Genomic DNA, 22,198 nt, shown 5'->3' on the forward strand with positions numbered 1-22,198 from the left:
TGGAGAAGTGGTGACACGGTGCCTGCTGAGTGACTGAAATCTCACGGAGTGAGTGGGACAGACCGCTGCCAAACAAATGTATCAGAGCTGAGAGAGCTTTGATACTTTTCCAGGAAATCCTGTCATGGAAAGCAGAACCATACCAGGAATGACAATGCTGGGAATGCAAAGCCAAAGGACACACAGGCTTTGGCAACAGTAAGAGCACACCAGACCTCCAGCTGAGCAGATGTATAGTGTAGCTGTGTATAAAAATACACCATCACAGCCTTGCTCCTGCACTGCCTGTATGAGGCATCCTGCACAGATGTTCCAGATTGCCTGAGAAGATCCCATCTAGTTTCTCCAGACGTGTGTCTTCTAAACTTTTCACATGAACTAATATAACATCATTGTTTTCACATATTTATCTGCCCTACAAGAAGTATTTGTTGTGTAGCCAACAGTGAAGCCTCATCCTCCAATGGAGAAACGACTCCAAATCAGTTCCCTTTTCTAAATTCCTTGTGGGATTTGCAGCAGCAGAAACCCTGCAGCACAGCCTGAGCCCTGTGTAGGCTGCAGCAAAGTGGTCCTCACATGGGGGTGTGGAGGAAATTCCTGCCTGCATTTACCTTCCAGGCACATCTGTACAGGTGCCAGAGAGCTGCAGAGCTTGCTTTTGGTGGAGAAAGCTGTTTTTACTTTCAGCTGTGCGTGAATCCACTGGCCAGGGGTTCTCCCCACCCAGAGTACTGGGCAGGGGCACCTTTCATTAAACCAGGATGCTCAGACCTGACCCTGAACACTTCCAGGGATGGGATAGCCACAGCTTCTCTGGACAGCCTGTGCCAGGGCCTCACCAACTCACAGTAAAGAATTTTTATTTTCTAATATCCGATCTAATCCTCCCCTCTTTCACTTTGAAGCCATTCCCCTTGTCCTGTCAGTACGTGTTCTTGTAAATGATGATGACATTTAACTGCATTACTGCTTTTACATTAAAGCATATAGTTTTTATTTTCTTAATGCAGTAACAGGAATGATATCAGGAAAAATTATGCTTAAAAACATCTATTGCTTGTATAAATAGTAAAGGATAACAAACAGTATTTCAACAAACTATTTCTTGTCTAGAGGGTGCTAGAGGGCTGGCTAAGCTCCCATGACCCTGCGAGGTGTGTGTTAACTTCCTGACAGGTATGGTAATAAATACTTTCAGTCAATTTGTCTCTGCAGACCAGCACGGAAGTCTTTAAAAAGGTATTCACGAGTATTTCCCATTCCTGCTGGTGTTGCAGCCAGTCCCATGCGTGGGTTTTATATCCCACAACATTTACTGTGAGTTAAAGCACCACAGGCATGATGTAAATACATCCTTGGTGAGCGTTCATCCCGATGGCGCTCAGGCAGTTATGCTGAGGGTACTTTGTGGATTTCTGGAGCAGAAATAACAGCTTGTCACGATTTCTGTCATCAGCTGAGGTGCAGGATGTGGCCTCACTATTTTTAACATCTGCTGCTACACCCATCTGTAAGAAGAAAACATCCTGTGGGTGTTAGCGTAGGTGATGCAAACTTTTAAGTCCGGACAACTTCATTCTTAAAGATTTTATAGTTCTTCAAACTATCAGTGCACAAGAATAAAGCTTTAGCAAAGCCTACCTAACATATTTTTCTGATGTCATTAGCCAATGTAAACGAAACCATTAACAGGCCTCTTTAGTAAAGGTAATTAACAATACTTTTGGAACTTTTCATGTGCTCGGTAAGGATTCTGAAGATTTCTTTGAGGGAGCTTCAGAGGAACTCTGGAACAGGATTTTGGTCCAGGAAAAGATCGCGCAACTAAAGCCTAGACACTGTTGTGCGTACAAAGCAACATTTAATCCTCTGAATAACTTAAGCGGAGACACCGTGGCGCTCCCGCTGGAATACACGCAGGAATTACACTGGAGCAGCGCCGCATTTCCTCCCGGCCGCCCGGAAGCGCCTCCTCCCGTGACACCCAGCGCGGCAGCGACACATCCTGCCCGGGGGTTAGCCCGGCCCCAGCCCGACCCGATCCGGTCCGACCCGATCCATCCCCTCCCTCCCGCCCGCAGGGTGAGTGCGGGGCTGCGGCAAGGCCAGGGCAAGCAAGGGGAGGGGGAAGGAAGGGGAGGGCAAGGAAGGCCAGGGCAAGGAAGGGGAGGGGGAAGGAAGGCCAGGGCAAGGAAGGCCAGGGCAAGGAAGGGGAGGGGGAAGGCGGCGGGGCTGCGTGTGCCGGAGCCACCGCGTGTGCCCGGAGCCGCCGTGCCCGCCTGTGTTCCCGCTGCTTCCCACGGAGCGAGCCCCTTGTGCTGCTCGGATCGTGTCCCGGGCTGCACCCAAAGCAGCGTGGCCTGAGGGAGGGAGGGAGGGGATCCTGCCCCGTGAGACCCCACCCGGAGAGCTGCACCCGGCTCCGGGGTCCCCAGCACGGGAAGCACCGAGAGCTGTTGGAGCCAGTCCAGAGGATGCCACCAAAATGATCAGAGAGCCGCAGCACCTCTGCTGTGAGCACACGCTGAAGGCTGGGCTGGTTCAGCAGGCTCTCCAGGGATATTTTTGCAGCCTTTCGATACTTTAATGCTCTAAGAGGGACAGAAAAGAGTTTTAACCAGGGCCTGTAGCAACAGGACGGGGGAATGGTTTTACATTGTAAGGGGGTAGGTTTAGATTAGATATAAGGGAGGATTTTTTCTGGTGAGGTTAGTGAGGCCCTGGCAGCTTGCCTAGAGAAATTGTGGCTGCCCTATCCCTGGATGTGTTCAAGGCCAGGTTGAATAAGGCTTTGACCAAATAGATTGGGTGAAAGGTGATTTCTTCCAACCCAAACCAGTCCTTGGTTTGCAGTTGTAATAAATAACCAAACACTACAGAGAAGCACATGGTGGAAATGAAGCAGAGTTCTGTGAACAGTACATATTTGAATTTAACTTCATTGGATTAATCTGAGCGAGCTGAGAGGTTGAAATTATGGCTTTAGGTCTGGAATTCAAAACCATCAAATCAGGGTTGGTTGCATTTGTGTTCCTGACATTTGGGGAACACCAGTTTTAGATCCTAATGCCATCAGCATCTTCAGATCTTGCTGCCAAGGAGGGACTAATTTTCAGTCTTTAATTTTTTAAGCATTCCCTTGCCTCATGTAGAACAGTGGCTTTTTGCAGCTGGGAATGTCCATCCTGCTGGGAAGGTGGTGAGGTGAATTCCCTCCTGCAGGACTGAGGTGACCACAGGTTACTACTGAGGGACAGGCTGCTGCAGGAACTGCTGATGAAGCCTTGCTCAGGAGCTGGGGGACCTGCAGGGTGTCCTGCTGCACAGGAGAACTTCCTGCTGCTTGGAAATACCACCCACAACTGGAGTTTGGGTTTCAGGATGAGGGATCTGTGCTGGCAGAAGCATCTCAGTACACTGATAGCATTTGCTTTTGGGAGTAAAGGTGCCATTTTTACTCAGCAGTGAAAGCATCAGCATGTTCTTTCTGACTGCTCATGGGTTGGCTTCTCAGACTCGCTCAGACATGCCCAGAGTCCCTTTGGGTTTGGCTGCCAGGCTCTGCTGCTCCAGGCCTTGGGCTGGCTCATCCTCAGGATGCTTAGCTCAGCTCCCCAGGCTGCTGCTGCTGCTCTGGGGGAGGAAATGCTGGAGCAGACTCCAGGCAAGTCTGTCTGCACATGGCTTAGGCCTACTGCTAACTCAATTTGTGCCTTAACTTTCCTGAGAACTTGGCAGCTAAACCATTTGTGAATTGACTCTTTTGTTCTTGCATAATTCTACACAACATACTGTGGAAAAAACAAAGTAATGACTTTCAGCTTTAAAATTAAATATCTGTACTTGTATGAAAGAATTATTTTTATTCTACATAAACCACAAAGTTTGACAGCTTGGCAGTAATCAAAACAGAATCTTGGCATTTTGGTTTTTAAAGTGGTACAATTTTACAAGTTTTAAGCTTGTAGATTTAGTAATTACATAGCCTCAACTGAAAGACATAAATGTTCCCTCTTTTGTAAACTGTTACTGTTGAAGGAAGTGTAATAAGAATACAAGTTTCTGATCCTGCCCCCTCTCTCTACCTTGCTCTGCATATTGCAAATCAATCTCTTAAAGATGAGTTGATTTTTTAAAAAATAATTTGCAGCTCCTGCTACATGTCCACTTGCCCACAGGTTCTTTGTGTGGGTGAGTTCCTGCATTGGTAATGATCCGCTGGGTTCCATCACATGTTCTTTAGTACAAACCCAGCCGTGGGTGTGAGCTCCTGTGAGCTCCCAGCAGAGCCCTTTGGAATTTGCTGGGGTTTGGGAGAGGGCTGGGAGCAATTAGTGGCCCCTGAAGCCACAGGTGTGCCTAATATACTGTGATATCCTCCTGGGTAGGGCAAGAGCTGCTGCCCTGGGCTGTGATCTCTTGAGGTTGTGTTGTAGGCTGATTGTTCTGGTTTTCTCTCCCCCTGGACAGGAACATGCCCAAGAAAGGAGGGAAGATTGCAGACGTGGCAAAGGAAACACAGGCTCAGTGCAAAAAGCCCAAGTTGGACGCAGCTGCTTCTCCATCAGTCCTGAGTTTTGAGAGCCCAGACAGCCTCTTCAGGAGCCTGATCTCTCCCATTGAGGAAGAGGAGTTTTTCAGGGACTACTGGGAGCAGAAGCCACTGCTTGTTCAGAGGAATGATGAGCTGGTGGCTGCTTACTACCACTCCCTGTTCCAGCTGTCCCACCTGCGGGAGCTGTGCAGCCAGGGCCTGCACTACGGGCGAGATGTGAATGTCTGCAGGTGTGTCAGTGGGAAAAAAAAGGTGTTAAATAAAGAAGGTAGAGTGAATTACATGCAGCTGAGGAAGGATTTTGACCAGAAGAAGGCAACAATACAGTTTCATCAACCTCAGAGATTTAAGGTGGGATTGTTTCGTTGTAAATAATGCAATTAATGCTTGCTTAATTAATGCAGTGTGGCTTTTGCTGAGTGGCACTAGACATGGCTTCATGTCTGCCCCAGGGGAGGTTGGCATTGATGACCTGCTGAAATCTTTACATGAATTGTATTAAAACACAGTTTGTATTTCTGCACTGCCATCATGTTTCAGTGCTCTGCAATAAGAACAAAGTCTGATTCATGCTATAATGTTTTTCTGTAATATTAAGTGTGCTTTTTAAATGCATATATGATGATTAGGCATCTGTGCTTAAATTATCTCTTCTTCCCCACTTTTTCCTTGTCCAAACAGGGATTTTTGTACCACTTCCCCTTAATCAAGGATGAGGTGTGAAACCATGTCAGGTATTTCCAGGATACTCCACCATTCCTGCCAATGGAATAGCATTGAATTGCACCATGGAAGTCACCACCCCATTTTAGCTGAGTGTCCTCAATCTTTGTGCATGGGAAGGAGACAGTGGTGCTGCACTGTTGTAAAGGACTTGGATACTTGTAGGTACTTTGATTTAGGCAGTCCTTTTTTGTCCCAAGGTGTCAGCACAGTCTAAGGCCCAAATAAGGACCCAAATACCCAGCTGGGTCCCACCTGTAATGTCACTGACTGATCTCAGTTATTGGCATCTCCTGATGTTTCCCTGTCACATGTTGGGTATGAATGAGTAAAGTTTGTGCTTGAGCACAAACAATTGGAGTAACTTGTAAAATGTGTCTAACTTTTGTGTTATTCTGTCTTTGATGCAGATGGGATGAGGGTGCTCATTCTGTTTAGGCTAATTTTTGCCTGATTTTGCAGCCTGAAGTTGGTACAGGGAAGAGAGCAAACATCAGTATTCTGTTGAGGCACCAGAGTTTTTGGCTTACCATTACTTTCATGGCAGATCTCCTTTGCTAGTGCAGTTGGGGAGAAGCTGCTTCCCAGGCTGTGTGTTCCTGTGGGGATGTCACCATTCTTCCCCAGTGATGGGCTGGTGGCAGCCAGGCTTGGCTGAGCTCTTCAGTACTAACAGCAACATTTTTTTAAATTTTTTTTTTAAATAGGAGGAGCTGTGGAAGATTCAGGAGAAGCTGGAGTGTTACTTTGGGTCTCTGGTGGGCTCCAATGTTTACATCACTCCCCAGGGGTCTCAGGGCCTTCCCCCTCACTACGATGATGTCGAGGTAGGACAACATCCCCTTGTCTGTGGGACCCTTTGTGGGCTCCTCTGTGTGTGCTTCCACCTCTCCCCCACAATAAACATTCTAGAAAGAGTTCTGGTTTTCCACTGAAAACTTAGGGAAATTATTTGCAAGTGTTTCCTGATATATTTTTGTACTAATAGTAATGCCTAAGTTTAAGTGACTGGAGAGGAACAGGGATTCTGAAATTCAGGATAAAACAGATCACACTTCACAACTCTCTGTTGTCTCTAAATAGAGTACAAGAATTTAGTTAAAATGTAAATTTGTGCATTTAGATATCTACAAGGTGATGTGAAAGGAATTGTATTTGCTGTGCTGTGGAGTAGCTGAGGGCAGAGAAGGGGAAAATCTGTATTTGTCAGAAAAGCAACCTCTGCCAGTATTTCTGTCCCTGGTTCTGGCTTGGTTCCACAGACTTGGCAAGTCAGAGGATAAATTAAAATACCTGGTGAGCTGGGTGTGTGAGGGGCAGCAGGGCTTCCTTAGCCCCCCCAGAAAATTTGGATTCATGGTCCCTTGCAGGTGTTCATCCTCCAGCTGGAAGGAGAGAAGCACTGGAGGCTCTACAAACCAACGGTGCCTTTGGCTCGGGAGTACAACGTTGAGCCAGAAGAGAGGATTGGGAGTCCCACACATGAATTCATATTAAAGGTATTATAATCTAACTGCTTCAGGTGGGCTGGGATGCGGTAGCAAGAAAAGTAATCATGCTTGGTCGGGTCTTAGAAGTAGCTGATGTGACCAAGTTTAAGGACCATAAGGTTAAAATGGAATCAGATTTCATCAGTATTGCTTCATAATCTTTCTCTTTTTGCTGGTGTTTATAGGACAAGCCATGAGTAAACTGATTTTTCGTTTGTGGAGGCAATTTCATGTGCTTTGCACGTCTTTCTTGTCTCAACTTCCCCAATCTCTGTTATTCTCCGTGGAGATATTTAATTTACATAGGTGAGAAGCTAGGGAGGAGGAAGGTTCTATTTGTTTTTTTAAGTGTTTTAACTAAAATTTCCAGACTGTTTGGCTTTTCTTGTGAAACACTGGCCTTTTCTTTTGATAATGATCTGAACAAATTCCCAGGGCACTGAATTACCAGCAGATTCATCTCTGCTGAGTCTTTGTCCCCTTCCTGCAGCTTAGCAAGCAGGACTGTGCATGTTCTAGCATGTTAAAAGCTCGTGTTTGCTGACAGGTGTAGAGCAAATATTGACAGTAGGTTGGAAAATTTGAGGTGCTGGACTTCAGGCTTAGAGTGCTTTATGTTATTAAAGTGTACATTGGAGAATTGCTCAGTGTTGTGATTTTTAAAGAATATATATTGTCGGTCTGTCTGCTCAGAGTTATTTTCTCTGGACTACAGTAAGGTTTGACCAAGTGGCCTAAATGTATGAATTCTCTGTCATTTTCCTGCAGCCAGGTGACTTGCTGTACTTCCCAAGAGGGACTATTCACCAGGCTGACACTCCTCATGGCATCTCCCATTCAACACATGTGACCATCAGCACCTACCAAAACAAGTAATTCCTCTTTATTTCTTCTTTTGTATGGCTTTCCTCTGCCAGGTGATGTTTGTGTATAGTACAGACCTGAAGCTGGTGTTTCAAAGAAATGATGTCCTGTTTCTTAAAAAAATAAGCTTGTAATGAGCTCTGCTTGGGTCTTTGCTGTGTTCATCCCATTCAGCCCTCGTGTGGTTTGTTTTCCTGTGGGTACCACAGGGCCAGGGCATGTCAGCTTCCCCCCAGGGATGTGCTGACATGGAATATAGGTAGACACCCCGCTATTACATAGGTGCCCTGCTGCTAGGGACAGAATCTAAGTGTTGAAGTAGCAGTAATTGAAATTTTGGGGTTTGGGAGAAGGAGGGGAGTGAGACCATTGTTCTTTGAAGCAGCCTCTTTGCCAGGTTTTCATGCAGCAAGCTTGATTGCTTTTTAATTGCTTTATTTATTATTTAGCAGCTGGAGACTTTAATGTGGAAGATAATGTTACATCTGCAAACTCACTGTTGTCTTTAAAAAAAACCCTCAGCAGTGGCTGAAGTTGCTGTTCATTTCATAATCCAGATAAAGAGCCATGGGTTATTCCTTTTATCAGCTTTCCTCCTGTATTTGATTGTCACCCACACCTCTTTAGACAAATTCTTCCATGCAAATATTCTCTGCTAATCTGTGTTTTTAATTTTCTACCCCATGCATGAGAGTCAGATTTCTTTTGACACAGGTCAGGTCCTTGTCCCCCCATTGAAACATTGTTATCACACGGGGAAAATGCTGTTATTGCCACCTTATCAGCTCTCAGGTGCTGGGCTTGGAATTACTGGCCTGATTTAGGAATTGGGAAGGATTTCTGTTAGCTGCAAAACAGGGTAGAACCAGTCTGGGCATATTTTAGGTGAGATGAATCTCTGACCACCAGCTGTGCCACTGTGGAAGCCCAGGGTGTCAGTGCTGCTGGTCACTCTTCCTGTGGCCAGTGTGCACAGCAGGGTTTGTCCAGCTGGATCTCTAGGGAGTTATTGGGTGCTGGGAAGCCAAGGATTCAGCTCCTTGTAATGGGATTGCTGGAGATCTGCAGCCTTGTGAGGATCAGTGCAGTTTCTCCATGGCTGCACCAGCCCAGGCCAGTCCAGTGCGTGACTTGTCAGGAGCACATTCCCTGGGGATGTCTGCCATGGCTGAGCAGAGAGCAGCAGAAGCTTCAGAACTGCTCTTCTTCCCAAGTTAAAAAGTGGAATCATCATCCATTAAGGTTATTGGCAGTGAAGTGTAAGAGCCTTCCTCTGACCCTGCTGTCAGCAAGTGTAGGTAAAATAAGCAGCAGTCCTGGTGTTTTGATTTGGATTGTAGGTGGAAGTATGATGTGGAAACTTTTCCTTGGAAAATTGAAGAGAATTTGAAAATAGCTCTGGAGGTGGCACTTGCAGGTATTTTTAGGCACCAAGACAAAAGGGACATCTCTGTGTAAGCAGAGTTTGTCTGGCCCAGATCCCAGCAGGCAGAGAGGTGTGCACGTGTGGGATAAGCAGGGCAGTTTGGAAAAGCAGTGGATAGCTGAAGACATTTGGAAACTGAGGGCAAGAGAAGCACTAAGAAGTAAGTGCCCTATTCCTTTTATTGGCCAGAGTTCTTTCTTCCCACTGGGTGGCAGACAGTGAAACATTTGAGTAGACATGATAAAAAAACCAGGAGACTTTAATAATTGTTTTATTTATTAACACTAGTTAGGAACAAAAAGTAGGATATGTGTTTTGTTTCAGTGAACTATTTCAGTAATGTTTTTTCTTCTTCCTGTCCTTCAGCTCTTGGGGAGATTTCTTACTGGATGCAATCCCTGGCCTGGTGTTTGATACAGCAAAAGAGGACATGGCATTCAGGACAAGCATTCCAAGGCAACTGCTCATGGTTAGTAGGTGGGACTTGGGGAATAATGGTGCATCCAGGTGATCTGTCAGACAGAAAAAGTTCTGTCAGGCTAAGCTTCTCAATCTTTAAGTCAGGAAAGCTGTGAATTGTTCTGGAACTTCCTTATGGTGGTCCTGTCCTGCTGCTTCAGCTTTGATGTGTGAACAGCTCATGGGGAATGTCTAAAAGAAACAAAACTTGGTTTGGTACTGAACAAAGATAAAAGGGGATTGTCCAGATTTTCACTGCTTTGCTGCACTGCTTTAGGCCTGGTCTGTTCAGCTTGAATCCTTTGTGGATGTTTAGCAGGTGAACACAGCTGGCTGCACCAAAAAGCTGAGCAGCCTTCTGAGAAGGCTTGCAGACAGTCTGGAGAGCTCCAGGGAGCTGAGATCATCCGACATGAAGAAGGATTTCATCACGCACCGCTTGCCGCCGTGCCTGGGATGTGACTCTGATCCTTTGACTCCAGGTAGAGTTTGAACTTCCCAAAGCTGATGTGATGGTGGTGCCTGAGTCTGCCTCTTAAAACTTGTAGCATTTCCTGACAGGCCATTTCCATTACAGTCTAGGCCAGCTTTGTGTGGTGCTTGGCTCTGTGTGTGTTTGCACACCTCTCTTGGTCAATTCCCAGTGTCTGGTAGGAGAGAGATGACCTGTTTCCCTTAGACTGAAATAAAGGTTATCCTAGAATTTAAAAATCTTTCTCATTTCTCCTTCCACCACAAGTTTGAGAACTCATGGCTGTGGAAACACAGGTTAACAAAAAATCTTGCTACAAGAGAATGGGTAGTGCACAGGGGGCTCAATTTGTATCACGTCTGGTCTTCCTCCTTTTCTAAGGGAGAATTTATTCTTCTTAGGTGGGAAATTGCCAAAAATAGATAGCAAAATCAGACTGCAGTTTAGAGACCATGCTATCATCACTGTGGAACCAGATCAAGAGAATGCTGTAAGTATAAGGAGCCCACCTTGTATGCCTGGGGTGGGGAGTGGGGGGCACAGGAATTGTTGCTCTGTTGTACTAAAAGGGTTGTGCAGTTGTGCCTGGTTGGATCCTGCATCCCATTATTGCTGTTAGGAGATCCTGGGGCTGTTTGCTGAGCACATTCCAGCCTTCTAGAGGGAGGCACAGAATTATATTGTCTGTGATCCTGACTCACATGAGGTAGGTCATTACAGCAGCTCAAATAGATAATAGATTTTTTAGAAAAAAATCTTTGTATATAAGAACATGAAGAAGTTATAAAATTAGGGTTCCTGAGGAGAAGGAGGAATTCTCTTGGTTGCATTTAGTCTTCTCTACTGAGTCATGTTTGTACCTAGTGAGTGACAGTGGCACTTACCAGTTGTTCCACAACATAGATACTGGCATTTTGCATCATTCTGTGTTTACTCTGCTCCTTAACTGTGAGGGTTTATTAGTATGAAATAAGTGGTTTTTTGTTATCTTAAAAAAAATGGGGGAGGCGAAACACATACAGAGGATTATCATCGTGTAAATGTTTTTTTTTGGGTTGTTTGTGTGGTTGGTTATTTTTTGGGTTTTTTTGGGGGGTTGTTTTTTTTGTTTGTTTTTTTCTTTATGAGTGGAATGTGTACCTTCAAGAAAAACATACCATAACTTTTTGATTTTTCTCCTCCATTTTATTTGTGTCCATATTGCTGTGAGACTGTGTAGGGTTTGGAAACTTTTTTTTTCAATTTTATTGCACAGCCTTGACCAAGGACTGATAATGGGCATGTGATTTTTAAGAGACAAATCAGTCTCAGATTGGAGATTTATTGATGCACACCTGTTCATTAAGACTTTTCAGGAGAGGTGCCTTAAATGGCCTTTTTTCTACAGAGTATCATCAGTCCTGTGACTCCAGCTGGGTCAGTTTTAAGGCAGAAGGTTGTAAATAAATTTTCAGAGGTGTTTTGCAGAGTCCCTTCTTGCTGTGGGAGGTGGCTCTTGGGTCATTCAGCTGAGAAGGTGATGAGTTGCTTTCCTTGCTGTAGCAGTGGCCTCTGGAATTAAGGAGCTGGCACTGGAGTGAGGTGAGTGTGAGGATCACCTGTGACCATTTTCTTCCTGCTGTCTTTCAGGATGAAATTCGCAGGGACATGGTTTATGTGTATCATTCCTTAAAGAACAGGAGAGAAACTCACATGATGGGGACAGAGGATGACACTGCCAGTGAGGACGGCCTGGCACAGGTTTGTTCCTGCAAACACACCCCAAAATTTATCTTGCCACTGTGGGTTTGGCTGTGTTGTTCAGCATCCAGAATTTTTCAGCCCATTCCCAGAGTACCAGGATGAGCTGAAATTGCAACACAGGCAGTGAATAGTAGAATTAAGTACTGTGATCTCATGCTTAATTAAACATTTGAGATGCTAATGGGATATCTTGTGCATGCCCCATGGCCCAGTTAGCAAAGCTGCTGGAGCAACTAAAAGCTTCTCTTACTTGTGTGTCCTTCAGCAGGTGCTGTTGGAGGCTGCTGCAGATGTAGCACACATTCCATGGGGATCACTGCACCTCATTTCTGTCACATTAAACCTGTGTTAGCTCCTGTATCCACTGAACACCCTGTGTAGGGCTGCTCACTTCAGCCTGGGGCAGGCAGCACTGGGAGTGAAGAACTCACTCTTCTGAAATGTAATTCAGGTCTGCACAACTCCAGCAAAGAGGCAGAGCAGAGCACAGCCTGGCTTTGGCTTGGCCAGTGCTGCAAGGCTGTTATTTTCCTTCTGAGGTAAATCTCACTGCTCCTTTAGAGCTGAGGCTGGACCCTGGTACCTGGGCTGCACATAGATATCCCAGGACCTTCCTTCCTACCCTTAAAAAGAGAGTTTGGGAATGAAGGTCCTCTGTGCTTCTGTGCCCAAAGACTGCATGTGTTAGCTAGAAATAAAGCTCTAAAATTATTGCTCAAATAATGGGCAGGGTTAGCAAGAGGGTAAATTTAAAATTATTTTTTTTCTTCTGTGTGGAAACCACAGGAGGATGTCACATGTGCCATAAACATCCCTACCTTGTAAAATGTGCTACAGCATGGAAGAGTTACCTCTAAGTAAAATAGCTCTGGATAAAACTTATCTTTTGGGGGCTGCTCCCATGCACCAGGAGTGTGCTGTGGGAATGAGCACATTCCTGCTGCTCCCTCCCCCCCAGCCTCACACTCTGGTGTATAATAAAGTCACTGCACTTTGCTGAGGGGTTTTTCTGTCTCTTTTTCCCCAGCAGACTCACGGGCTCCGTTTCCCTCTGTCGTACTTGGATGCACTGAAGCAGATCTGGAGCAGCAGCACTGTTACTGTTAAAGAGCTTAACCTTACCTCAGATGCAGAGAAGGAAAACCTTGCCTTGTCACTCTGGACTGAATGTCTGATTGAAGTTCTTTGATGCTTTTGTGAATTAGCTGCTCCTGGCTATTAGGCATCTCTTGACACCAAGAGATTATTAAATTAGTTTTTTTTTAAATCCATCCAGCCTCTGGTTTGTAGTGCTAACAAAGCATTGCAATATCTCAGCTACTTTCTGGTGCCAAATGTTAGCTGTTATTCCACACTTCTGGGAAAAACAGGTAAGTGAGCCACAGCTCCATGTGTGTGGCTGGATGAAGGCACTCCTCAGTACCCCCAGTGCTGTGGTGTCTCCTTCCCTCTGGAGAGCTGCTGGGATGTGGAGGACATCTAAAGATATACATGGAACAGCATCCAAAACCTTGGGCATAAAACATTAACTTGTTTTTTTCATTTGTAAAGTTCATCAGCAGGAAAAGCTGTTTGATTGCCCTGACAGAACAAAAGCTTCCTGGTAAAAGCTGCATGTGCTGTTCCCACAGGGAACTTTGCCCAAGAAAACCCCTTTTCCCTCAGATGCTGCCAGCCCTGGAATAAACAAAGAATAATATTTATCCTCTACCTCCCCCAGCACCAATTTCAAGTGAAAGTAACCCAAAAACCTGTAGCTGGAATCTATATCTTCAAGAATATTGAACAATCTTCAATATTCTCTTGAATGGGTTTTGATGAGTCTGGTGCAGTTACTTTAATACTTCATTGATTTTTAATATGCAATCTCACTTAACAGCACAGCCATATATTCGATATACTTATCCCCCTTTTTTGGCTATTGGAAAAGAAATATTTTACAGGAATGTGCTCAAGATCTGCTGAAAACTATTATTTAGTTTGTTTAAAAAGAATCCAACTGGCAAAATGTTTCTCCTGAAAAGTTTTATACAGTTAAAATATACATGCTTTAGCATTTTACATTCAAGGTCTCTTAAGTACAAAAGCCTGCTTTACTTTGTTATGTAATACTGAGACACCAAGTATGATTTAGTCATTCTTCATTTAAGAAACTACAACTTTTTACACAGGCTTTTAAAATTTCATATGGAAAGTCACATGCAAACACTTGATGTACTGACTTATATGGAAAAAAGCTTAACAAGTGCTTTAGTTGAAAAAATATATACATACATTTGAGGATCTTACTCAAACAGCAGATTTACGATAATTTTAGAATGCAAAATAGTAAGTGCAAGTAGATTTTTTTTTTAAATAGTACTATATAGAACTCAATTTCATACAAAAATAGACATCCATATATTTTACTTCTATGGCAAACTTACGAGTTATGTCTTTGTTTGGGGATGATCCTGGTTGAGTGCCCAGCTGGCATAACTTTTGGAATCTCAAATATCTGTCTTCAGCTAACCTGAACTCTTTAAATAGTCCTAGAAATACATACCCTGAATGTACAAATGCTGGAAAAAATATATTTTCAATGAAGATTAATTTAGTGCTGCTGAAGCCAGGGAGCTCAGGGCCTTCTCTTCCATGTCAGGTGTTCACAGCCTTCCAAGGGGCTGTGGCTGAGCCAGGAAAAAACTTTTCAAGCAGCACCTACAGTCAGTGAGGTCTGGCTCTGTTGGAGCAATGGCTGTGGTTGCATAGTGTGGAAATTGAGGAGAGCCCTGGCACTCCAAGCTCTGCCCATCAGTTGTCCTTGGTGCCACGGTGCCCCTGATGTCCCCACGCTGTGCTGGGAGCATGAAGCCAGCCCTGGAGTGCAGCTGCTGGCACCTTTGGGAATACATGCCAAGGTGAGTTGGTTTTGGTGCTGTTAGAAGCAGAGAAGACAAAGGCTTACCAGTGTCACTTAGGGGCTGAAAGGCCCCTGTATTGCCTCATTTCACATGCTGAGCTGGAATTCCAGTTCAAAGGTGTCTTTATGAACAAAATAAATTGCATTTTAATGAGATACATGATTCAGGATCGCTTGGAGCCTAAACAGTTTCACTTGGGACATAAAAACCCAGCACAAGTTCCTTGAAGCTCATCAGTGCATTCACTCCTCAGTGAGCTTCCAGCAGGGTGAGAGGAAGGTAAAGACAGCATTTCTGAAGAGCCTTTCCCCTCTTATCTCTTGCCCTTCCCATGCTGCAGAACTTCTGCCTGCTCTTTTGCATTTACCTTTCATACTTCAGAGGAAGAGCAATGGTGACTTTCACAGGAACAGCCTCTGCAGAATCAGCTTCTCTGCAGAGAGACATTGGATCAACCTCCCATCTTCCAGATTTGTGCAAAATTCAGTTCTTTTAGGAGCTGGTGCTTGGCACAAAGGAAAAGAGAGAGGAGTTGCTGCTTATGGTTCCAGTGGTGTATGACTTCAGTAGTTGGGTTCTTTTTTCCCCTCTACATGATGGTAGCCCACAAAAAGTCCATCTGTGGGGTGGATTTTACTCACAATATTTCAATATCCCATTTCTGTGAAGGTCTGTTTTCTATTGGCTGATTCATAATGATGTGATTCTTATCATAGTAATTTCCTCCTTAAAAACAAAAGAAAGTCATGAAGGAAAAGCTTTTGAAAGAAATACAAAAATTATACACCATCTTTGAGAAGTGTGACTAAGTAGGAAAATCAGCTGAAAAATAGGAATTCCATGAGGTAGGGGGCTGGTGTCTGCAACTGAGCAATGACAGCCTTCTTTTTTCAACTCCTTTTCTCTTTCTGAGCTATTCTGTGGTTGATTTTCCTTCACCACTTTGTCTTCTGTAACTTGCACTCCTTGCCATCTGCACTATTTAACTCCCCAAAGCACAACAGTTGATCTGATCAAAATAAGCCTCTGGAATCAAAAGAGAAAGGTTCCTCCCTGCCCTGCTGTTTCTTGTCCCTCTGCAAACAACTGGACAGGAAATGTAGGATTCAGTTTCTGACCTTAAGAACAAAGGGGAAAAAAAAAAAGCTGGACTATGGAAGTTAACCTTAATCAAAAAACACCTGTAAAACCTGTGAGCTTGAGAGTTTTTGTTTTTAAATACCTTTAATATCAAGCACCAGTTGCTCACTGAGGTATGAACTGATGGTTCCATCCTCATTGAGTCTCCACTTCTGCCTGTCCCTCCCATGTTCTGTCCAGAGGGCGACTTTGGCTCCAGGCAGGTCTCTGCCCCCAATGACATCCAGACAGGTATTGTTGGCCTAAGAAACAAGGAGAGCAGTGAGATCCAGGCCACAGAGCCTCACTTTTGTGCCTGACTTCTCTCAGGCACTGAGCATATGGCAGTACATCATGGGAAGCAAGCCAAGAACAGATTATTCAACACCCGACCAGCTGCTTGATCAAAGGTGGTGATCTTTTTTTAATGTTAAACCATCAGCTTTTTAAAAAAATATTAATAACAGACCATCAAGGGCAGCATTAGCAGAAAAGCACTCTGAAACTCACCTTGGACTTGAGGAGGCCCCTGCAGTAGAGCCAGAGCTGGGAGTCGCTGCGGCTGCGCGGGGCCGCGCACACCGAGGCCGCCCGGACGTCTGCCAGGCTCCCAGCCACGCTCAGGTACTTGCCCTGCGCCCTGTTCCTCACCCTCAGGTACACTGCTGGCTGCAGGGCGGTGAGGGAAGAGATTTACCACACAGATACCAAGCAAACTGATGTGAGAGGGCCTCCCCTCCACCATCCTCCCCTCCATGTTCAGTCTTTGTTCTCAGTTGAGGACGTCCAGTAATTTTTTGGTTGGAAACCAACGTGCATGTGAAGCACAGTAAGTGGTTTTTGACATGCAGATGGGCAGCTATAAACAGCAATGGCAGATAGGTCTTTTTTCAAAGAATGTAATTATGGCTATAGAACTAATTCCTGTGATCTGCAAATATGCCCAGTTCAGCACATTTCACTCGTTCCACAGGCAGTAAAGGGGCTGTACTCACAAGCTTTTAATTCTTGGGACACAAAACTTACTGAGTTACATATCCAGCAACTTCAGCCCTCACTAACTGGAATATATGGCAGAGAAATGCACCATCAAAATGGTTCAAAATATATGGTTCAAATGGTTCAAAAATGGTTCAATATGTTCAAAATCACTGTTTTTGAACATGCACGGAAAACAGGGCACTGAGCTGGTATCCCTTTTTATTGGTTTACTCAAAAAATAAAGAGGATTTTGCAGGGCTACTGCAGGGTTTGAGCTTTTGCTCTGTTATTCACTGATTTCAGTGCAAATAAAGAGCAGGGAGTTACAAAGGACAGCTCTGTTGGAACCCCAACTCCAGCACAGCTTTTTTTCTGGGAGCTTTACATCTCCTTTTGTTCCATATTAAAACAAACCCTGAGATACAGACAATAAAGCCTCTCTCCCACCAAGCATCCATAAACAAAACCTATATCAGGACAGTGTTCAGTTACTCTTTGTGGTTTAGGAACCTGAATCTTTGAATGAGACTGAAATTGGATTTACCTGGGGTGAGACAGAGAAGGAAAACCTGATGGGAACTGCATGAGCTTTGCCTCTTTTGGAAATCCAGGCTACAGCACAATAAAATTCGCTTGTTTCCATTTATGTTAATTATGAAACAAGCCAGTGTGGAATTGGTTTCCTCATTATATTGTTATATGGCAAAAATGTAAAAACAGAGCATCCACAGAACATGCAATTCAGAAAAACAAAACTTGGCACCAAGGAACTGGAAATTATTTCCCTTTAGGAACCTAACACAGATCTCAGTAACTGCTACAAGAGGCATTTTCTGCTTCAGCAATCTTCAGTGGGTCCTTCTGGCTGTCATCATTAGGCCTGATTTAAGGAGTACAACACACCCCAATGTGCTGATACCTCTGCACAAACCCCTGTCCATAAAAAACCCTTTTCCTCACTCAGTCTTCCAGTACCTGCTTCACAGGACGAAGGGAGCCAATCACTTTCCAGCCACTGTGTTCACTCCAGTTTGAAATCTCCCTGGGCTCCAGCAGAATCTGCTTGCCTAAAAAATTGCATCCCTCGTAGGCAATCCACCTGGATACACAAAACAGAACATGAAAAAGCACTTGTTATACACAGCAAAACTAAACTGGGCTCTTGGAAGCCCCCAAAGCTCTCCACAGTGATGCCTCTCTTTGTGTGCTGCAAATGCCATCCATTTCAGTGGGATGACTACTTTCTGTTGAAATTCAGACCTGTTTTCTGTCTGTCTGCCTAAAATTTATAAACTACACTTCCCATCTCCCCTTTTCCCCCCACAAAAAGGAGAACCTCTGCATGAGCCCAGATGGGAATAATGCTGGTTTCAGCAGGCCTGTGTTAGGAAACTAGGGAGCCACTAGGAAACCTGCAGCTTTGCCTGGTTGTGCATATTAATAATGAGAGGATCTCATAATTTTTTGTTACAGTTAAAGCTTTTTATACAGTTCCACTTGTCTGAAACCACATTACAGGTATTCACTCCAAACCCCACAGCCTGCTGCAGCAGATTTTCCTGTCATGAATACACCATGGACGTGGCTGAGTCCTGTAACACCCAGTTAAAGCAGTGGCTCATACAGACCCCTTGTTATCTGGGCATCTGCTCAGTGAATGCTGCTCACAAAGGCAGCCTCAGGAGCACAGATCCCTTCTGTTTGTATCAATAGCACATTGCTGTGTGGACAGGGACTCCTGAATGCCTGACTCATTAACTCCTCTGAGCACAAAGCAAGTGCTGGTTTCCCAGGTTACCTGTTGCACAGGTCAGCTGCCAGGAGCATGAGGGATGGCCATGCTCTGAGTCACTGAGAAAACACCCACAGCCTCACAGCCCCTGGAACTGCTTTTGCCCAGTGCCCACAGCTCAGAGAAACTGAGAGCCAGAGCTGCTCAGGGCTCCATGGAGGCTCAACTGTGCCAGCTGAGAGTTGCCTGGCAATGAGGCTGGGTCCCTGTTTCTTCAAACCAAGTCCACACCTCCTGACTAACAGGTATTTAGGGCAGCCTGTGCACTCCTGTGTCTTCCTTATACTCTGAACACATTCCTGGCTTTTTTTCCCCTTGCAATGGTTTCTGTCAAGTCACTGAGAATTCACTGTTAACATTACTCTTGGAGCATGAACAGTCTCCTGTGGAACACAGTTCCAAAGCAGACATTTACAGGGAACAGAGGGGAAAGACTTACAGTGATCACCCTCTGAATCCAGGTTGGCCTCCTGGCATTCAGTGACACAGGCAAACCCCATCTCTGCTCTCACACAGGCTGTGCCACCTCTCCCACACCTCAGAGAGCCCCAGCACCCTGTGCCAGGGCAGATTCCGGGTTTGTGCCTTGCTGAGGTGGCCAGTTGGTGCAGGAAGGAGCCTTTTACCTAAGCCTGGCAGCAGGATGCCATAGGAGCATTTACATTTAAATCTTTGCTATTTGCCCAAAGCTGACAGCAGGCTTTGGGACCAGGAGCCAAAAAAGCCTCTAAACCTGCCTTCCTGAACTCTGAATCCCAGATAAGGCAAGCAAACCCTCTAGAACATCCCACAATCACCTGACACCCTCTGCCTTTATGCTACCTGTGTGCTGTGTGGGATGGGGACAGGCTGTGGAAGTCTCCTGTGAACTGTTAAATACACTGATATACTTTACTTAACAGGTGTGGTGTTCTGTGGCTAACAGAGCACACGGTGCAATGAAAATGACACAGCTAAACCATGGAAAATCAACAGTAAAAATCAACACACCAAAAATCTCTTGCACAGTTCAACTCAGCTCAGACTTCCCCCTCACTGACTTTTACTTTGCTTTCAGTGAAGCTGTGCAACACAATTTTTCACAATTCAGAACAGATTTTTCTGCTTCACCAGTTCAGGGAAAATCCCACAACAGAAGCATGAAGTGTTTGAGATTAAACAAGGATCAGTGCAAGATGAGCTTCCTCAGTAGTGTACAGACACAAAGAAGATGACCAGAGGGCACTAGAACTGAAACCCAAGTGCACAGGTGAATTTGCACACATGCTAAGAGCAAAAAGCATAGTTTTAGCTATGGATTATTCTTCTATTATGAAAGTTGTGAGAATTTTTACTAATAAAGCCCTTTTGAAAAGGGCTCATCCCTTTTCAAAAAAACATATTTTCCCTAACACTTTTTTTTTTTTGCCAACTTAGGTTTTGCAAACTTTGATTTAGGGAAAGCCTAAGAAAGGCAAAGGGAGAAAGGGAAAGGGCCAGAGCAAAGGTTGAGTGTAACCCAGCTATAACAAGGGATGGTGCAGTGGCCATTGGTGCTGAGCTGCTGCTTTGCAAAGAGCATTGACCAGAGTCTGAAGTGGGGGAGCCTCCAGAGCTGTGTTACACCATCCTTGGGAAAATCTTTACTCTCTTTCCTAGGAAGCATTGAAAAATCTCAGAGGAAACCCAGCCTTTCTGCCCTGAACTTATCCCAGAGACAGGGAGGCAGCTAACCTGGCTTGGACACCCAAAAAAGAGCAGAAAGATGCAGGAGGGGCTGGCCTCTTGCACTCACTCTCCTGTGCTTTCTTGCCACGGGGTCCCAAGGCCATCACCCTTCCTTCAGCCAACTGCTGGGGAAAGGGATTGAATTTCCAGACAACACACACTTCTGTATTTTCAGCAAAGGCTCAGGCTGGAAGTGGCACAATTGGGAATTGCTGTGAACTGGCAAAGCTCTGTTTGGGAAGCTTATGTTCACTATTCTCTCAAGAAAATTACAGCCTTGCCCATGTGGAAAAGGTGGGGAAAGGTCAAACATAAACATAGGAAATGTGTGTCCCATTAGGAGAACAGCAGTTTCCAGCCACTCTCAGTTGCAAGTTATTTGTTGCTGCTGTGGGTGTGGAGGCTGAAAACCTGGCTGAAAACAGAACACTTGGGAGCTCTTCCAAAAGGTGAAAGGGAGAGACATGGAAGAGGTTAGAAGGTCACTGCTGCAGATGTAAAATGTTTTCACAGAAGAACCTGGGTGTACATTCACACTCCTGGAGAAGGGTTAAACTAATAACAGAAGCAAATAACTGTTCCAGCTGTCAGATCCACTCTGAGCTCCCCTTGGGAGCTGCTGCTTCTCTGGCAGCCAGTCAGCACATCAAGCTTCCCTGAGCCACTGCAGTAGTTTAAATCACTGCAGTTCATAGCTGGCATTTTACAGCCTGTTAATAAAGGCACTCCAAGTTTACACTACCTGCCTTGTAAAGTCTGTGCCTCAGAATAGAAGTTAAGAATGTAAACCATCCTATGAACAAGGCAATAATCATGAGACAACGTTAGCTCCTACAGTGCAAAACTGACAGGGATATTTCTTCCATACTTACAATCCACTTCTCACCCACACAGACTGGGTGTAAAAATGAAGGTCCTCGTTCAGAACAGAATTGACTGCTTCACTGAAGTGCAGCTCTCTGCCCTTGCAGCATTCCAGGCTGAACAGGCTGATGGAAGGCTCAGCAAAAACCTGGGGCAGGAGGAAGGAGGAAAAAAAAGTGCAGAGTTTTAGTGGGAATAGTACAACTTCAGTGGTAGATATGATGCCTGCTGGCCCATTTCAGTTGAATTTCCTACAATGCTTTTGGGTTAGTTTGTGCTCCCTCAGCAAATGGAACAACAAGGGAAAACCCCACAGGACACAGAGCTGAAACAAACTGCATTTATCAGTGGCTTTGTCATCAGTGTAGTGCCCTAGTGACACAGGCCAGGCACAGAGTCACCAAGTGATGCAGAGGCCTCTGCTTAGAAAAACTCATTTTGATCCGATTTGTATCATTAGGGCCTTGATTGCTTTTTAAAAATCCACTTTATTTACTTATGGATGGAACATGCATCTAAAATAGTGAGTCAAATCAAAGTCTACTGTCCACAGACTTCAATTAGCTGTAGTTTACTGCAAACATTTCAAGTAGCTACAAATTGTAAAAGGTCAGAAATGTCAACTAAAAGGTTCTCAATGTTTTTAACAGATATTCCTATTTTTTCTGTCAATCTTGAAAGAGCATAAGAAGTCAATTCTATAATCTCATGTAGAATTGAAACATTTTTCACTTAATGCCCTTTTCTACGGCTGAAAGCAAATAAAAAGATCGGTTTGCATAAAAATGTGGTGCAGCTATAAGACCAGCAGAAAAACAGAGGACGCAGATTTAAATACACAAATTCTATGCCTTAGTACAAGGAACACTTGCACAATGCTTCAGGATTTTTAACCTAAAACCAGAAGTAAAAGTACTTGCAGTTTACACCTGGAAAGGAAGAGGGAACAGGTCTGACTAACTCAGTGAGCTGCCTCTCCAGGAAAGGCACCTTCTTTTAGGAGATGTTACCCTGAGATAGCTGGCTCAGGCAAAATCTGGGATTTCTCTTGCAGCAAAGACATGGCCTCAGGTGAAATAAATGAAACAAAGTCTTGA

At 44.7% G+C, this 22,198-nt stretch overlaps 2 protein-coding genes across 3 annotated transcripts in view; one reads left to right on the forward strand and one right to left on the reverse strand.

Annotated features, from left to right (window-relative positions):
- The first annotated feature begins 1,070 nt into the window (after nt 1-1,070).
- On the forward strand, nt 1,071-13,006 carry RIOX2 (ribosomal oxygenase 2). Of its 2 annotated transcripts, none has more exons than XM_054653110.2 (10): nt 1,071-2,085; nt 4,474-4,909; nt 5,989-6,108; nt 6,652-6,780; nt 7,540-7,643; nt 9,428-9,530; nt 9,837-10,002; nt 10,394-10,482; nt 11,622-11,732; nt 12,763-13,006. In XM_054653110.2, the coding sequence occupies exons 2-10, from the start codon at nt 4,478-4,480 to the stop codon at nt 12,922-12,924; spliced, it is 1,416 nt and encodes a 471-aa protein (XP_054509085.2). In that variant the 5' UTR covers nt 1,071-2,085; nt 4,474-4,477; the 3' UTR covers nt 12,925-13,006. The 2 variants fall into 2 exon arrangements, with proteins under 2 accessions (XP_054509085.2, XP_054509095.2); XM_054653120.2 differs by having other exon boundaries at nt 1,074-2,085; nt 12,766-13,006.
- Nucleotides 9,317-22,198, reverse strand: part of CRYBG3 (crystallin beta-gamma domain containing 3) — an 85,435-nt gene continuing 72,553 nt past the window's right edge. The window contains exons 18-22 of the mRNA XM_054653102.2: nt 21,110-21,249; nt 17,714-17,837; nt 16,268-16,426; nt 15,861-16,020; nt 9,317-15,364 (exon numbers count right to left, since the gene is read on the reverse strand). Coding sequence (XP_054509077.2) covers nt 15,276-15,364; nt 15,861-16,020; nt 16,268-16,426; nt 17,714-17,837; nt 21,110-21,249 — 672 coding nt within the window. The 3' untranslated portion in view covers nt 9,317-15,275. The remainder of the gene's footprint in view (nt 15,365-15,860; nt 16,021-16,267; nt 16,427-17,713; nt 17,838-21,109; nt 21,250-22,198) is intronic.

The sequence above is a fragment of the Agelaius phoeniceus genome, chromosome 2 (genome assembly GCF_051311805.1).
Source record: "Agelaius phoeniceus isolate bAgePho1 chromosome 2, bAgePho1.hap1, whole genome shotgun sequence".
Lineage (NCBI taxonomy): Eukaryota > Metazoa > Chordata > Aves > Passeriformes > Icteridae > Agelaius > Agelaius phoeniceus.

Bases quoted from the DNA above. Each gene is read 5' to 3' on its own strand.
- RIOX2 (XM_054653110.2), top strand. From the start codon at position 4,478: ATGCCCAAGAAAGGAGGGAAGATTGCAGACGTGGCAAAGGAAACACAG. The intron at 10,003-10,393 runs GTAGAGTTTGAA...TATTCTTCTTAG, and splicing joins CTCTGATCCTTTGACTCCAG to GTGGGAAATTGCCAAAAATA. The intron at 11,733-12,762 runs GTTTGTTCCTGC...CTTTTTCCCCAG, and splicing joins GTGAGGACGGCCTGGCACAG to CAGACTCACGGGCTCCGTTT.